The following is a 16,296-nucleotide window of genomic DNA, read 5'->3' on the forward strand; positions in this document are numbered from 1 at the left end:
GAGGGTTAGCACTCTAAAGCCTCCAGTTACCCCACCGAGGTCATTCCAGAGCAGGCTGGGTGGCAGATAATCCCCCCACAGAGGCCAGGGCTGTTAGAACAGGCTTTGGGTAATCTCCAAATTCAGGTTGTCAGTGACCAGGCCAAGCTGTGATGGATGGCTCCTTCCTGATCTTAGGGGAGAGCCTCCTTCCCTAGAAAAAAGCAACAGCTTTTTTAAAGGAGAAGGAAGATTATTCTGAGTCCTCTCCTCCTGTTGAACCAGCCAAGGGTGAGAAACAGTGAAGTCCAAATTCCCTAGAGCAGCAGAACTATTTCAGGTCAGTTCGAATCTGGCTTCTTGAAAACTGTCTCCTCTAAGGCTGTGGCAAGCCAGTGTGGTCACAGGAGAAATAGCAATCAAGAAGCTGAAGCCTCGCCTACATGTATAGATGCTCAGAGGCTCCCAGATCTGACACAGAGTCCAGGGGTATATCAGATCTTTTTTTTTTTTTTCCCCAATTGTCTCTCTCTCTGAAGAAAGGCCATGTTCATAGGGGAAGGAGTGCACACTTGAAAGTGATCTTCTCAAAACCACATCAGACCTCGGGCCCTTGGGGGAAAGATTCTGGATTCTATATAGTTATGATCTTAGGTCCCATCAGCTGTGGGTAGGTCTCAAAGAGATCACTGTCTCCCTCTCCTCTTCTCTGTTTGCAGCATTATTTATAGCATAACATCACATGCAACATTTGAAGTACACATTTATTTATGTATTTTTTTTTGCGGGGCAGGGGGAGCTGGGGATTGAACTCAGGGCATTAGACAAAGCTAAGCACCCATTCTTCCACTAAGCTACTCCCCAGCCCCTTGAAGCATACATACAACTTCACACTTGACATACGTGCATGCAAGTAAAACTTTCGGTGGAATCATGAAAATGTCCAATACCTCCCAAATTTCTTTTCAAAATTTTCTTCTCTGCCCTGTATATATTTAGTGATCTGTGCATGTGGATGGATGCCTGAGGAGGGGGGTGCATACGTGTGGATTTTGTGCATTCATCTGTCTAAATGCTCACAGGTCTAAAATGTGCATCTTCAGCTGTACATTGAGATACGTGTGCATTTGATGATCACAATCAGGGTTTGCATACAGGAATTCTTTTGTTATTGTTGTTGTTTATCTGGATCAGAGAGCCCAGCTGAACTGCACATAGAGGTCTTTCTAGCCAGCCTGACATATTCTTTGGCAGGCAGACGAAGGATTTCATAGGAGACATCCAGGCCCACTGGGTTTTCCCTCCCTTCTTACTCTCAGAGTCTCAAAGGCATCTATTTGCTGTGTGAGGAGCAAGTCCACGGCCGTACACGTTTCCAGTCGAGTCCAAGACACTGCAAACATTTCCCCCATGGATATATGATGTGTGATTTAAATAAGCGGCCGGGTTGCATATGATTTGTGGACTTGTTCTCATTTCTTTATTGTCCCACCTGGAACGGGTATTGAGAATTCTGACTCCATGGGTGGAATCCAGCTGGGCTCTTACGATGCGTAGGTTGCCAGGGAGACTCTGGGGGTGGCGGACTGTTTGGATTCACATCCATTCGACTCTGGACAATGGACTTGATCCACTTTTCCTATCTGTAAAATGGGGATAATAAGAACATCAACCCTGTAGGATCATCAGGACGATGACCCAAGATAGACCTGGAGAGGTGCAGGGCAGGGCTTGGCATCCAATTAGTTCCAAATGCCCGTCCTGGTGATCCAGCCATTGGTGGAAGACTTCACTGATCGGTTAGGAGGGGCAACTCTGTTCCAAATGAACATTCTGGAACATTCGGCCTACTCAGTGTCACACCCTGGCTATTTTAGAATCGGAAAGACGGGAGATTTTAAATAAGTTCTTATTGCCGTGGTTGAAAAAGAACTACCAGTGTTCCTCCTTGTGGTTTTTCCTGGGTTCATTCCCTGATCATATCGTCAACTCAAGGACCCTTCATCTTGTATTTTGCTTTGGACAAAGGATCAGGGCAAGAAAAGCAATCCACGCGATTCGATTGCCAGGACACTTTGGGAAAATACAAGTCCCTTTTTGTTTGGTCCGAGAGCTCCGTGCTTTGCTTTGGGGATGGTCTTTCTGGACGTGGGTGCAGGTACCAGGTGGGGGTAGGCATGCGACAAGAGCTCATTTCTTGGGCTGCAGTCACATGCCTGAGCCCACAAGGGCTCCTAATGACGAGACATATTTCCTCAGCCCAGCTGTGATCCCAAGCTGGATTTGGGAATTATTTCCCCAGATGGTCGACAGCTTGAGAAAGATATTTAAACACTCGAATCTTCCCCGGCGACGTTCACCCTGTGAAACATGTTTTTGTCAGGTTTTCACTGCAGTTCTCGGCAGCCATGCCCAGAAATATTTAGGTGTTAAAAAAAGGTCACGTGGGCATTTCATTTCCCTGCCCTTGCGACCATGGCTGTGTATGCCACGGCTCTATCCCCCAATATTAACTCACTTTTCCATCAAAAAGCATTTTCCTCCTGCTTAAATCATTGTGTACGCAGCCTATATTTATGAGGTACGAGCTTTCTGGTTGGGACCAGGAAATGAACCCCTAATAGAGAGACATAATTAAGATTTTTGGCTCTCATGAGTTCCCCCCCCCCTTTTTTTTTCAAAAGCAAGAATTCACAACAATTATTCTCATTAATTTTTACAACCTCTGTCTCACCAGTTGGAGCTGGTATTTATATTTGCCCTCTCCCCCACCCCCACAGCCAGCCCCCCACACACGGCCAGCCCTCCCCCGATATCCGGTTTTATGCTGATTTTGGAGGGAGCACCTCTATATGGCAAATACGAGGGAGTTTCAGGGGAGACTTTTGGCAGAACTGGAGCATCCAGGTGGATGGGCTTAGGTACCCCTGAACCAGCACACACAGCCTCTTGACAAGGGGACTTTACAGACAGGGTTGTCGTTCAAGTGGACGGGGACACGTGGAGAAAGGTATTCTCATTTGCAGACAAGCTCATCTGTCGATGTTTCTCAAAGGCATTTCTTAGGTCCTAAGGGTGCCTACACTCCATCTCCAAAAGTCTCTATTTAGCAAATCGTGCTATTTCTCGTAAGCTGTGGTGATAAAGCATAAGAATTAGGGAGTAAGGGACCTTGTTTGGGGTGTAAGGAATGGATTTGAGCAAAAGTCTTTTGCAGATAAAATAAAACTCCCCCATTTTTTTTCCCTTTTGCAACTTTTGGCTCTGAATTCTTGGTGGGGCAGTAACTATGGGTTGCCCACACTATGCAGCCCCAAGTCCCCATCCTCCCTGTCCTCAATGTTTGCAGGGACCAGCTTCTGTGGCTGGGGTGGGTTGGCCTGGGGGAAAGGATTCCCTCCTCCTCCTTTTTCTTCTCTTCTCTCCCTCCCCACCCACCCACCCAAATCTCTCTCTCTCTTCCTTTGGACTAGGGATTGAACCAGGGGCACATACCCACTGAGCTACATCCCCAGCCCTTGTTATTTTTTAATTTGGACACAGGGTCTCACTCAGTTACTTAGGGCCTCGCTAACTTGCTAAGGCTGGCCTCAAACTTGCCATCCTCCTACCTCAGCCTCATACACCACTGAGATCTTCCTGTTTAAATGATCTAATTTCATTTTTTATGAGTTTTTTAAAAATGATTTATTATTCATTGAGTTGCAATTCATTGTGATGAAATCTGAGTGGGAAGGAAAGGTGATGGAATCTTAGACTCCTAAAATGAGCTGTCCAGGAGTGTACATGTTGAAGATTATTTTGTGAAAGGATTTTGTAGAGTTTTTTTTTTTTTTTTAACTCACAGTGAAGAGTTAAGACAAAATCAGAAATCTGCAGGAATGAGCCCAGTTTTTTTTTTTTTTTTTAAATGAAGCCAGGTGCAGTGGCACACACCTATAATCCCAGCGACTCAGGAGGCTGAGCAGGAGGATCACAAGTTCAAGACCAGCCTGGGCATCTTAGTGAGACCCTGTGTCAAAATTAAAAAATCAATCAAAAGACCAGGATGTAGCTTAGTGGCAACATGGGGTTCAATTCCCAGAAAAAAAACCCAAATAAATAAATAAAGAGGGTGGAAGGGAATGTGTATACACATGTGTGCAAACACATGGATGTGTGTATATACATGTATTTCAAAAATATTTTTTTTTCTTTTTGGGTACCTCTGATGGAACTCAGGGGCACCCGACCACTGAGCCCCATCCCCAGCCCTATTTTGTATTTTATTCAGAGACAGGGTCTCACTGAGTTGCTTAGCGCCTTGCTAAGTTGCCAAGGCTGGTTTTGAACTCACGATCCTCCTGCCTCCGCCTCCTGAGCCGCTGGGATAACAGGTGTGCGCCAGCACTCCCGGCTTCCAAAATATTTTTAAATGGATGTAAAAGAGCACTTTGTGGTTCCAGAAAGTATAGATTTTCCATGCACCTCCCCCACATGTGCTTGGCCTTCCCCACGGTCAACACCCCCACAAGAGTGGTCCATCTGTTATGTGGACGACCCCACATTGACATATCATTATCACCCCAAACCTGCTGTGACCTCAGCGTTCATATCTGTAATGTGGTGCTATGGGTCTGGACAAACCATATAGTGACAGGTACCCACCATGGCCGGGTTCCACAGAGGATCTTTACTGCCCTAAAAATTTTCCTAGTTCTGCCTCATCATCCTCCCCCTCAACCCCTGGCAATTGCTGACCTTTTGAAATTTTTTCACCATAGTTTTTCTTTTTTTTTTTTTCTGCATGTCAGATTATTGGAGTCAGATATTAAAAATGTGAGACTGTTCTTTTTTGTTGTTGTTATGCATTCAGGTATCATACATAGAGCAAGTCAGTGAGTCGGTTTGTTTGTTAGTTTGCGGTGCTGGGGGTGGAACCCAGAGCCTCCTGCAATGCTGGGCCAAAGCTCTACCATTGAGCTACACCGCAGCCCTCAGACAGTGATTTCATGTTCATTATAGAGTCTTGGAGCTAGAAGGGAACTATGTAGGCTGTTTCCTCTAGAGGCAGGATGTATCAGAACAGCTCAGGGGAGCGATTTAGAAGTGTGCCTTCATTAATGATTCCTGGCCCAGAGTTTCTTGAAGTCCATGTACTGCTGGGGTAAGGGGAGAGGTTTTGCAGGGGCACTCGAGTATGATCCAAGTCAGGGGGAGAAAGTTCCCTTCCCAGTTATCTTTCTAGTCTTCTCTTGGAGGAAGAGAGACAGCCCTTCCTTCAGTACAAGTTGGTGTGTGGTGTTCCAACGTCTTCCAAAGCGCCTAATCTCTTCCTGCCACCAGGGGAAGGCAGGGTTTGGATGTAGAGCTTTCTGTGGGTCCTAGTACAGAGATCTTGATACAGTGGTTTTCTCCTTATTGAATAGCAAAGGATTCTGGTTTTTCATACAGAGAAGAGATATTCTATTTCCGGGTAAAATAGATTTCAATAAAAAGAGGTTCAATGTAAATATAAATATCAAGCAAACCAGTATGTAGGTGATCTATGATACGACAGTGATCGTGACGGGGGTCCCCCCCCCCAGGACTGAAGCTAGAGTCTTGATGTCCTGGTGCCTATACTGTGACTGTCAATGAGAATTCTGGGCTGGGGTGTAGTTCTTGGTTAGCGCTTACCTAGCATGTGCAAGGCCCTGGGTTCGATTCCCAGCTCTGAAAAACAAAATCGAAAAAGAAAGAAAAATCAATTCACACATGACTTTTAGGAACTACTTCTAGCAAACGCCATATGTATGCACTCGGTCACCTGGATGGGCTACTGCACATTCACACTCCCCTAATACGCGTTGCTGGTTTAAATTAAAGTTCCAGGCCAAGACGTTCAGAAAGACCCTCTTTCTGTTGCTCAGCTCCCTACCCTGCAGATCACTAGGACAGACAGAGCTCGGGAAGCCACCTCGGCCCAGAGCTGTGTGGTTGCTGTCATAGATGTGATCCGCACATGTGTCCGTGTTTATTTTATTGGCCACTGTTTCCCACCTGGGCCAGTGAAGTCTGTGAAACCATGAAATGACTTGATTGTTGGAAAGTCACCATCAAGACAAGTTTTCTCCAAACGGGGGATTGCCTCACTGCCGGATATACAACCCCGCCCCCCGTGCCAACATGCAAGACTTTCCAGGGCGGGGGCTTCGGGGGCTGGGGGACCAAATGTTGAGGCCTACACTGTGCTAGAAATACAAAGTGCCCAGATTAGACACATGCACGCATGCACGCACACACACACACACTCACACACACTCAGACTCATGACTCTGGCTGGAAGGATGGCAGAATGTGACTCCAATTAATGTGCAAACCGAATCCAGCCCCCCACGCCCACTCCCCCAAAAGCAGTCTGAGCTAGGACATGTTTCAAAAGCCTCCACTCCAATGAAGTGGTGGGTCCCGGTGTGACTGGCTTAATTTGCTTCTTTGGGTTGCCTGAGGCCGCGTTTCCATGGCACCATTAGGAGCTCTGGTCCCTGAGGTAGTCTTGTGGCAATAAAGTGTAAAATGGCCGGTTCTCCCTCCTTCCTTCAGATCACGCAATTAAAGATCGAGAACAATCCCTTCGCCAAAGGATTCCGGGGGAGTGACGACATGGAGCTGCACAGAATGTCCAGAATGCAGAGGTAGGAAAGCGGATCCCTGTGCCCCCCCTGTGCCTGGTGGAGCCGGGGGGGGGGTGGGCACTCAGCTCTCGTGCCATGGCCACCCTGCCCACGAGCAACAGGTGCCCAGAGATGGGGAGGAAAGGCTCGTTCCCCTTTCTGATTACTGTCCCATGCGGCCGAGGCCATCAGCAACCTGAGGGTGATGCTCCCGGGCGGGAGAAGAATCAGGAGAGCTGGGCTTTGTCCATCACTTCCCTCTGCAATCTCTCTCCTGAGCGAGTCCCTTTCTCTTTTTCTTCCCATAAGTCACAGCCGAGGAAGGCTTTTCTCTTTGGCATCGGCTCGCGGTAAATGAGAGAGAAGTTAATGACTTGATTTCCTGGGGGTGAAGTACAAAATTTGACACCATGTGGTGTCCAGGGCGCTGGGGGATTGGAAGCTGGTGCTAAAAATTGCTTGGTATTTTTACATATCCTGTGGTCGCAGCCGCTGATATGACAAATAGAAGAGACTGGAGCGAATGCACAGAGTGGGGATGGGGTCTGATTTGAAAAGACGGAACAGGATGTCGTCAAAGTTCTCCGTGCTCGGGAGAGGCTTCCAGACGAACTTGCCATATGGCAAGAGAATCAGAAATCACATCTTGAGCTGTTTTGACCAAGAGGGTTTTTTTGTTTTTTTGTTTTTGTTTTTTTCTTCCTTCCCCCTTTTGGTGGGTTTAGTGTTTCAAAATAAAATGAAATCATTTGGGAGGTTTTTCCTTCTCCTTTTTGGAAGATGTGACAGGAAGAGTCAGGCAGGGAGACAGACATATGCCTTCAGAGACTGAGGGAAGAGAAACGAGGAAGCTGGTGGCTTTAGCTTTGGATTTAAAACTGCCTTCTGGGGAATTATTTTTAGGCAGCAGGCTTACCAGATCCAATTGTGCAGGCTTCTAAAAACTCAAGGACATTACTTTCAGCTGTGCCCGGGGACAGCACACGCCTGTACGTCCCTGTGTTCCTGGCTGGCTTCCTTCCCAATGGTAGACTCCTAAGGTGCCTTTGGTGGCTACGATAGCCAACTTCCTGAGTCATCTACATTTTGAAATCGGTGTTTAATTTAGTCCCAGGATCAGTGGAAACAGTGTGGACAGGAATCCCATCTTAGCGGAGAGAGGTCCAATTATCTGTGCCTTGGAGCGCCACGGGTCGCGCTGCTCCTCCAGTGTTCAGAATTCAGGGGACACCGAAGCAGCTCTGTCCTGCCCAAGTCCTCCCAGGGCTACGTGTGAAGGTCCGGGCCACACAGGTAGGGGCCGCCCTGCCCCACCGCCCTGACAAGCTGGCTGTGGTGGGGGGACTTCCCTCCTTCCCACGAGGTCAAGAGCAGGGTAGCAGATTGAAGGAGTCGCGGGCACCTCTCCAGGTGAACTAGTCACCATGTCCTGCGGATGCTCCTTCTTTCTGGGGAAGGGGTGGACCCCGGGGCCTCGTACGTGCTAGGCTCACACTGTGCCACCGAACTCCGCCGGGCCCCGATTCTACCTTCTTACGGGGTCTTGGCTTCCCTCCCTCTGTCCTTTCAGGCCGCTCATGGCAGCCAGCACCCTCCCGGCTGCGTTGGACCTGCCTGTGGTCCTGTCCCCGCTGGGGGGCTTCTCCAAGCAGCCACCAGATAGATCTCTGTAAAGCACAAGTCTCGCAAAGGGACATCCACCTCTTACTGCCCCTCAGCGTAAGGCTCAGGCTTCTCCTGGCTGCCCCCCTTGTCCCCCCAGGCCTGGCCCCGGCTTTGGCTCCTGCCCTCTGTCTTGGTCACTGTGGGGGATGCTCCCATCCTAGAGTCGTTCCTTTCTGTTTAGCCTCCAGGTCTCTGCCCTCTCCCACGGGCCACCTCCCAACTCTCCCTGGGTCTCCGGGGGCTCTTCCTTTCTCCTATGGCCGCAGATTGTGTGGTCAGCATTTTTTTTTTCCTGTGGGGCTGGGGACGGAACCCAGGCCTCATGCACGCCAGGCAAGCGCCGCACCCCTGAGCTGCACCCGAGGCCTGGTGCGTGTGTCTCTTCCCGACTCCACGTGGCTTCCCTGTGTCAGACGGGGTCCCTGCAGTTTGGAAGGTGCTGGGACAGATATCAGACACAAAAGGAGGGACAGGTGCAGTGTTCGAGATCCGGAGCAGCAGGCTTTGAACCACAGCTGTTTGGCTATTCAGGCAGGGACTCTAGGCTGGTCTGCTTGGCTGTCCTGGCCACCCCCCAGATGGACCAGGCCTTCTCCCTGGTGGGGACTATGCACGTGGACCAGAGGGAAGGGGTGACTTGTTGGATTTAGTCTCTCCCAGAGCCCCGTGGCGTGTCTCTGTGGCCTTGTTAGGAGCAGCGTGGCAGAACCCAAGGGCTGTGCTGACCCCTGACCAGGTCGGGGAGTCCATAAGGTCATCTCCTACTCAGTTCTTTGGTGACATTCTTGGGGCAGGCGAGGGAGGGAAGCAGATTGACTCCAATAGAAGGCTTCAAAGTCCGACGGACATGGGTCCAACCTGGTCGTGATTATCAGCAGGTGACGCTGGGCAAGTGATATCACCTGGCAGAGCCCCAGAGCCTTCTTCTGTGAAATGGGTCTGAATAGATGGAGCTTCCACTTCCCAGGGTTCTCACGGGACCCACGTGGGAAAGTCTCTAGAAAGCGCTGGACACACTCAGGAAAACCGACCTGATTGTGGGGAAGCTCCCAGTCGGTTTTGTCCTTGTGCAGGATTTATTTTGGGCGCGAGTCCCAACCCCCAGGTTGCCGTAGGTAGTGACAAGTGGGGACTGTGGCTCTCCTGAGTCAGCCCTGATAACAGCCAGGCAGGCTCCGCAGGCGCACTGTTAATCTTGTAATCCTGTTTCCCGTCCCCCACACACCCGGTGACAGCTGGCTCGGGCAGAGAAGCAGGAGGGATGAAGTTTCCTCTCTTCCAACAATTGGAAGAGGGGCGAGAGGTGGGGTCTGGGAGGCCGAGCGCGCTTATTCTGCAGAACTCGCTCTTGGCCTCGCTCGCCAGCCTCTGGGCACCCGCCCCACTCTCTCTCCTCACCCGACTCTCTGTGTTTGGAAAACGCAGATGATGTCTTAGTTATTTTCCAACATTCATTTACGGTCTCTGGTTACAGAGGCCCTATCCCCGCTTATTATAAAAACGGGAGGGCCGTGGACGGGTGCAGAGAAGAAAATAAAACCATTTGAACGTCCCGTCTCCGGCTACCGATGATAAAATGCACGCCAGGGTTCTTTAGAAAGGCTCCTCGGTGCCCGAAAACCAGTGTTTCCCAGATTGCAGCCCCCAGACGGGCGACAGAGGAGATGGTAGATGGTGCTCAGAGCTCGGGCCCGTGGCATTGTGATTTCATAGATGTGCTGCTTAGGATGAGTCTGAGGAGTCCAAGAGGCGGGGTTGAGGCCATGGGAGGCATCTGGGGAGGCCCAGCCTCATGGAGAGACCAGGCTTTGAGAGGGGGCTGCGGCAAGGAGGCATGGGCAGGGGGTCTAGAAAAGTCTAGGGACCTCAGGTAGGGCCCAGATTCCAGAGACCTCAGGAAACCAGCTGGGGAGACTGTGACAGGGCAGCTCGGCTTCTCGTTACTGTAAGCAAATACCTTAGGTATTCTCTCTTAAAAAGAAGAAAGTTTATTTTGGCTCATGGTTTTAGAGATTTCAGCCCATTATCCATCGGCACCCATGCTTGGGGCCTGTAGAAGGTGGGGCCCCTCACCTCATGGTCCATGGGAAGCCCAGAGAGAGGAAAGGGCTGGGGGGCCCTTGTCCCCTTCAAGGACACTCTTCCAATGACCAAACTTCTGCCTGTTTGGCCCCTCCTTTTAAAGGTCCCACCTCCTCTTAATAGGGCCTCAGGCTGGGGACCAAGCCTTTAATAATATGGGTCTTTGAGGGACTCTTATCCAGATCACTGAGTGACCCAGCAGGCCAGCTGTGAGGCCCTGGCCTCAAGCCTATCCTGTCCTGCTCTCCATGGGTGACGCCAGATCAAGGCCAGACAAAGCAGGGCCTTGGGGTCCCCCAGCTTCCTCCAGTGCATCTGCAGCCTACTAAAGGGACAGAGGTTCAGGCCGACTCTGCCCAGGTACCATAAAGTGGCAGTCTGTGGGCCCCATGGTGCCCCTTACATACGCGCTGAGCACGGCCGTGTGAGGGGCCAGCAGCCCCAGGAGACCCTCTGGGCGTGCTGGCCGTCTGTGGATCAGGGGCTCCAGAGGCACTCAGCTGGGCAGGGCTCATGGGCTGGGCGTTGGTGGGCACAGAGCTGGAGGAGGGACAAGGCCAAGGCCAGCCCGCGTGGTCCCCTGTTGGGGCTCACATTCCCTGCCTGGTGGCCCTCTGCGGGAACGTCAGCCGGCTGGCCACTAGAGCCTGTGCACGTGGCTTCTCCAGCACGTGGATCCAGGGTATGCAGACTTCTTCCATGATGGTGGAAGCCGAATGTCCTTTGCGGGCCCCACTTCCAAAGCCACTTCGTGTCACTCCAGGTACATTCTGTTAATGCAGGATGGCTCACTCAGGTGGCCCGTATTCAAGGAGGAGGGACAAGGGACAAGGATTCTTCCTCTGTCTAGAGGGACTGTCCAAGAATGAGCTGGGCCGGCAGCACAGGGCCAAGGTGGCCCAGAGGGACTCCCAATTGCTGTCAGGTGTTGAGACCCTGAAGCTGGCCACACAGCTGGTGGAGATGCGTGGCCTGGACGCGAGTTTGGCTTCTTCAGGGTGGACAGGGTCCCCTTTTCATGATGCCAGGGGCCACTTAGATCCTCACAATGACAAACCAGACCCAGAGTGCTGCCCCTTGGTCCTTGTCACTGCCTTCACACAGAGTCCATGGGCGATGACCAGCCTTTTCACCACAAGCAGCACAACTTAGCGTCCCTTATCCAAAGTGCCGAGGGGCCAGCAGTGCTCCAGGTTTGGGGTTTTGTTGGATTCTGGAATATCCGATTATGCATAATGAGCCATCTTGGGGATGAGGCCAAGTCTCAACGTGATCTTAATTTGTGTTCAGTGCGCGTCTTGTCCACAGAGCCTGGTGCTGAGTTTGGGCAGCATTTGGGTGCACCGGTAGCTTTATTGTGTCAGGGCTGGGGATGAAACCCGGGCCCTTGCACATTCGAGGCCACTGAGCCACACCCCCCGCCCCCTGCACCTTGTTTTGACTGCAACCTGTCACACAAGGTCAGGTGTGGAATTTTCCACTTGTGGAATCATGCCATACTGAAGGACTGTTGGATTTTGAGGCAGAGGTGGGGGTAGTAAGTAGTGCACACCTATAATCCTGGGGACTTGAGAGGCTGAGGTAGGAGGATCGCATGTTCAAGGCCAGCCTCAGCCACTGAGTGAGACCCTGTCTCAAAATTTTAAAAAATAAAAAAGAAAAAGGGCTGGGCTGGGGATGTAGCTCAGTGATAGAGCACCCCCGAGTTCAACCCCCAGTACCAAAAAAAAAAAAGAAAAAAAATTCTAGATTTTGGAGCATTAGGGGGTTTGGGATCAGAATTCTCATCCTGTGTTTTTGGAGATTCCAGGAAGTGGGTGATGAGATTGGGGCTGTGTCACCTTTGGGGAATTTGGATGGCTCAGATTTTCATGGAAGGAATAAAGCTATCTGTACCTCCTTATTCTTTTCCTGAGGTACCGGTGCACTGTGGGGAGCAGTCCTCAAAGTGGGGGTACCTGAGGGCTCCACCTCATCTTGTTGGATTTCGAGCCAGCCAATCAGAAAGTGCATGGGGGAGTCTGGCGTCAAGAACTTCTCAGCTAAACCAGTGCCCTGTTGCTCAGTCCAGCCTCTAGACAAGGCCACCTTGGAAACGGACCTTTCTCATCCCCTGTGGGGCCCTGTCACCCCCTCTCTGGTTCCTCTAGGGAGGCTTCCTGGTCTGGATATGAGACCCCTTTTGAAAATCCAATTAAAGCAAGAGACTCTCTAAAAGGTTCACAAGATATAAATAGAAGAAAAAATTCAAACAATTTCCAGGGATTATGGGCCCGGGACTCCTCAAAGGTAAAAGACCATCCCTCCTTGATTCTTTTCTTCTTTATCTAAATCTCAGGTTCTGACCACAAACGATCAGTTTTCCAGTCCAGGGCTTTGCACGCTGGTGTTGTCATGCTTGTGGTGACGAGCAGCTCCAGACGTCCCACCCCCCACCCCCATGCAAAACCATCTCCAGGGCTGAGTTCTGGAGACTCCATTCACGCCCGCGGTGGCTGCGATTATGCTGAGCCACCTGGCTCAGGGAGGTGTGCGGTGATGCAAGGCAAGAGAAGCCGAGCCCGACAAGGGACGTTGGACAGCTGGGGTTTGTCCGAGGGATTCCACCATGTTGAGGGTCCAGGGTAAGGATGCTCAGAATAGCCACCACCTGCAATAGGGTCCCCCCCACTGCCTCCCCACCCACCCCTGCCCAGGGACCCTGCTATGAATGGCTCGATCACTTCCATAGCCACATCTTCCACCTTTATTGAGATATAATTAACAAAATGGTATTTATTTAAGGTATACAACTTAATATTTTGATAAACAGACCATTGTGAAAAAAGTCACCACAATCAAGCTAATTATCTCCTCATCACTCACCTAGTTAGCAGTGTGTGTGTGTGTGTGTGTGTGTGTGTGTGTGTAGTGGGAACACTTAGGACCTACCCCTCTAGCAAATTTCAAGCATATGTCAGTGTGGTTAACTATATTCACACACTGTACTGGAGGCCTCTGGAATGTATTTCTCCTGCACAGTCGGAACTTGTGTCTCTAGACCACCTTCTCCCCATTTCCCTCTTCCCCCTAGGCCCTGGAAACTACCATCCTTCGCTCTGCGGCTTGGAGTTGGGCTATTTTACATTTCCACATGGGAGTGAAATCCCGCAATGTGGATCTTTCTGGCTTGTTTGCTCGTGCTGTCTCAGTGAGGGGATTTCTTTCTTTTTTAAGGCTATATAATATTCCACCCTGTCTGCGTACCCCGTTTTCCTTTTCTACTCATCTGATGATGGGCATCAAGGTTATTTCCCCTACTTGGCTATTGTGAACAGTGTTGCAGTGAATGTGGGAGGTGGAGAAGTCACTTTAACATGCTGATTTCATTTCCTCTGGATGTAGACCCAGCACAGAGATTACTGGTCACATGGTTGCTCTATTTTTAGATTTTTGAGGAACCTCCATGATGTTTTTCATAATGGCCATGCCAAGCTCACATTCCCACCAGCAGTGCACAAGGGTTCCCTTTTCCCACATCCTTGCCAACACTCGTTATCTTCCGTTGTTTTGACAGTAGCTATCCGAACAGGTGTGAGGTGACATCTCCTTGAGGGTTTGATCTGCATTTCCCTGATGAACAGTGAAGCTGAGTATTTTTTTTTTCATATACGTTGACTATTTGTATGTCTTTTTTGGAGAAGGTCCTTGCCCATTTTAAATTTCTATTATTATTATTATTATTATTAATTATTATTATTTGCAGTGCTGGGGATTGATCCCAGGGCTTCGAGCATGCTAAACATTTCTCAAACTTTTGGTGACATCACGCTTACCTGGGGAGCTCGTTAGAAAGCAGATTTCTGCATCTCACCTGAGAGGTGCCGTGTCAGTGGCTCTGGGGACAGGTTGGAAGCTGCCCTTCAACAAGTGCTTTCTGATGTTTTATTCTGAAACATTTAAGACACCTAGAAAATGTGGGAAAATTATACACACTGCTTGGATTCTACAATTAACATTTTGCTACAGATTTATCTGTCACCTATGGATGTCTCCCTCCATCCATTCGCCCCTCCATCCCTCTGTCCATCTGTCCACCCATCCTTTTGATTTTTATTGACGCCTTTCAAGCTGAGTTGCAAACGTGATTACATTTCCTCCCTAAACACTTCAGCATGTGCCTCATTAGCAGTGTGTGTGTGTGTGTGTGTGTGTGTGTGTAGTGGGACCTGGCTTTTATTCACGATTCATTATTTTAGGTTAAGTTGACCCAAAGAGACACGCACAGAAATCTTAAGTTCACTCGTCACTTTGTGACAAATGTCCAAAACCCAAGGTGCAACCAGAATATAGAACCCCTCCCTTCACCCCACAAGGTTCCCTTCCTGTTAACTCCGGGCTGCTCCTCCCCACCCAGGGCACGTTCCGACCTTTATTCACTATGGGGTAGTTTTCTCTGTTACTGAATTTCATATGCACAGACTCATACAAAGTGCGTACTTTTTTTTTCCTCCTGGGGAATTTCAAAATGTACCGGCTGCATCCCAGAACAATGACCTCAGACCCTTTGGGGGGCAAACTTGGGTGTCCGTGTTTTTAATTCCTTATGTGAATGCCTTGTGCAGCCAAATTTGAGACATAATCTCCTGGAGAGATTTCCCCACTTCGTCCTTCCCTATTCTTTGCCCTGCCTCCCGACAACACCCTCCCCCCCCCCCGGCCATCCCCCATGCCAACACGCTCACCGTTAACATTTTATTTTCCAAGAGATCCATTCCTTTGTAGGGTCCTTTCTTTTGAGGGGTGATGGATTTCTGCATGAATCCCCAGAACATTTGACATCAGTCCAAAGTGGTAGCTTTGGGTGCTGTTTCCAAGGTCATCTTTTGAAGCAGACGTTCTTTGCATGACCAAGGAGCCCCCACATGATCCCCCCTCCTCCCCAGAACAAAGAAAGGCTTCAGATGATCCTTTTAGGTACAAGAAGGAGATTGGGAAAGGTCACTTAGGCCAGCCTCTTCCAGCCATCCAGTTTCCAGAAGGTGCCTGTCCACCACCGTCCACCACCGTCGGACCATCCTTCCAAAACCATACAAGTAACAAAAAAGGAATAAGATGAAGACACAGTTAAATTTGGTAGAACTGTTAAAAAGAGACTCTATAAAATCCTGAGCGGCTCTGTCGGGAGCTAGAGAGCCGGCAAGGCTATTGGATGAACTCTTACTCTCAACTCATCAAAAATTCAGCTAAAAAAAAAATATAGCTGCAATTGACCTTTTCTGTCTACAGTTTCCCATCCAGCCTTTACCTCGGGGGCTCACCCCGGTTGTGTGAGATGATGCTTGTTTCCTCCATTCTGCAAATGGAGACGCTAAGACCAAGGGAGATGTCATGGACCATCCAAACAGCTTGGTCCAGGATTCCCCCGCCCAGGATCTCAGAGCTGCCTCGGTTGTGATTGCAAACATCATTTTTGAAATTGCAGACGCCCTTTGAATAGTTGATGTGCAAATGAACCCCTGACAAGCTGACCGTGTTTGCTCTTTGAGGGTCTTTCTAGGACATTTGAAGTCCTCCAAAGGTAAGAGCCACTCACTGCCTGAACATAGTGCAGTGGGATTTCCCAGCGGGTGTGGATGAAGCAAATGTGTCCTTCCGTGCTAATCCTCCCGGCCCACTCGCCCCCAGGCCCATTTTACAGACAGAAGACTAAGGCTTGGAGAAAAAGAATCTAGCCAGCCAGTGGCCACGTCTGACCAGTGTGACCTTGAAGCTCCCACCCTGATGGATGTTATTTAGAGATCTAACTACAGGGTCCCAGCCAAAGTTATCACAAGCGGTGGCAGAGGGGATGCCTTGGAGTCTCTTGGCAACTGTCACAAAATATGTGCCTGGTGGAATCAACGCTGGGGAAGTCCATCCGCCCTCTCTGTGCCGTCCGGTTCTGGGGCGGGGG

The 16,296-nt window shown here is 49.9% G+C and overlaps 1 protein-coding gene across 6 annotated transcripts in view; it reads left to right on the forward strand.

The window, feature by feature from the left end:
- The window catches only part of Tbx5 (T-box transcription factor 5), an 85,950-nt gene that overhangs the window by 47,034 nt on the left and 22,620 nt on the right, over window positions 1–16,296 (forward strand). For all 6 annotated transcript variants that reach the window (XM_048785663.1, XM_048785664.1, XM_015502396.2 and 3 more), the window contains exon 7: window positions 6,544–6,635. In XM_048785663.1, the coding sequence (XP_048641620.1) occupies window positions 6,544–6,635 (92 nt within the window). The remainder of the gene's footprint in view (window positions 1–6,543; window positions 6,636–16,296) is intronic.

The sequence above is a fragment of the Marmota marmota genome, unplaced genomic scaffold (assembly GCF_001458135.2).
Source record: "Marmota marmota marmota unplaced genomic scaffold, marMar, whole genome shotgun sequence".
NCBI lineage: Eukaryota > Metazoa > Chordata > Mammalia > Rodentia > Sciuridae > Marmota > Marmota marmota.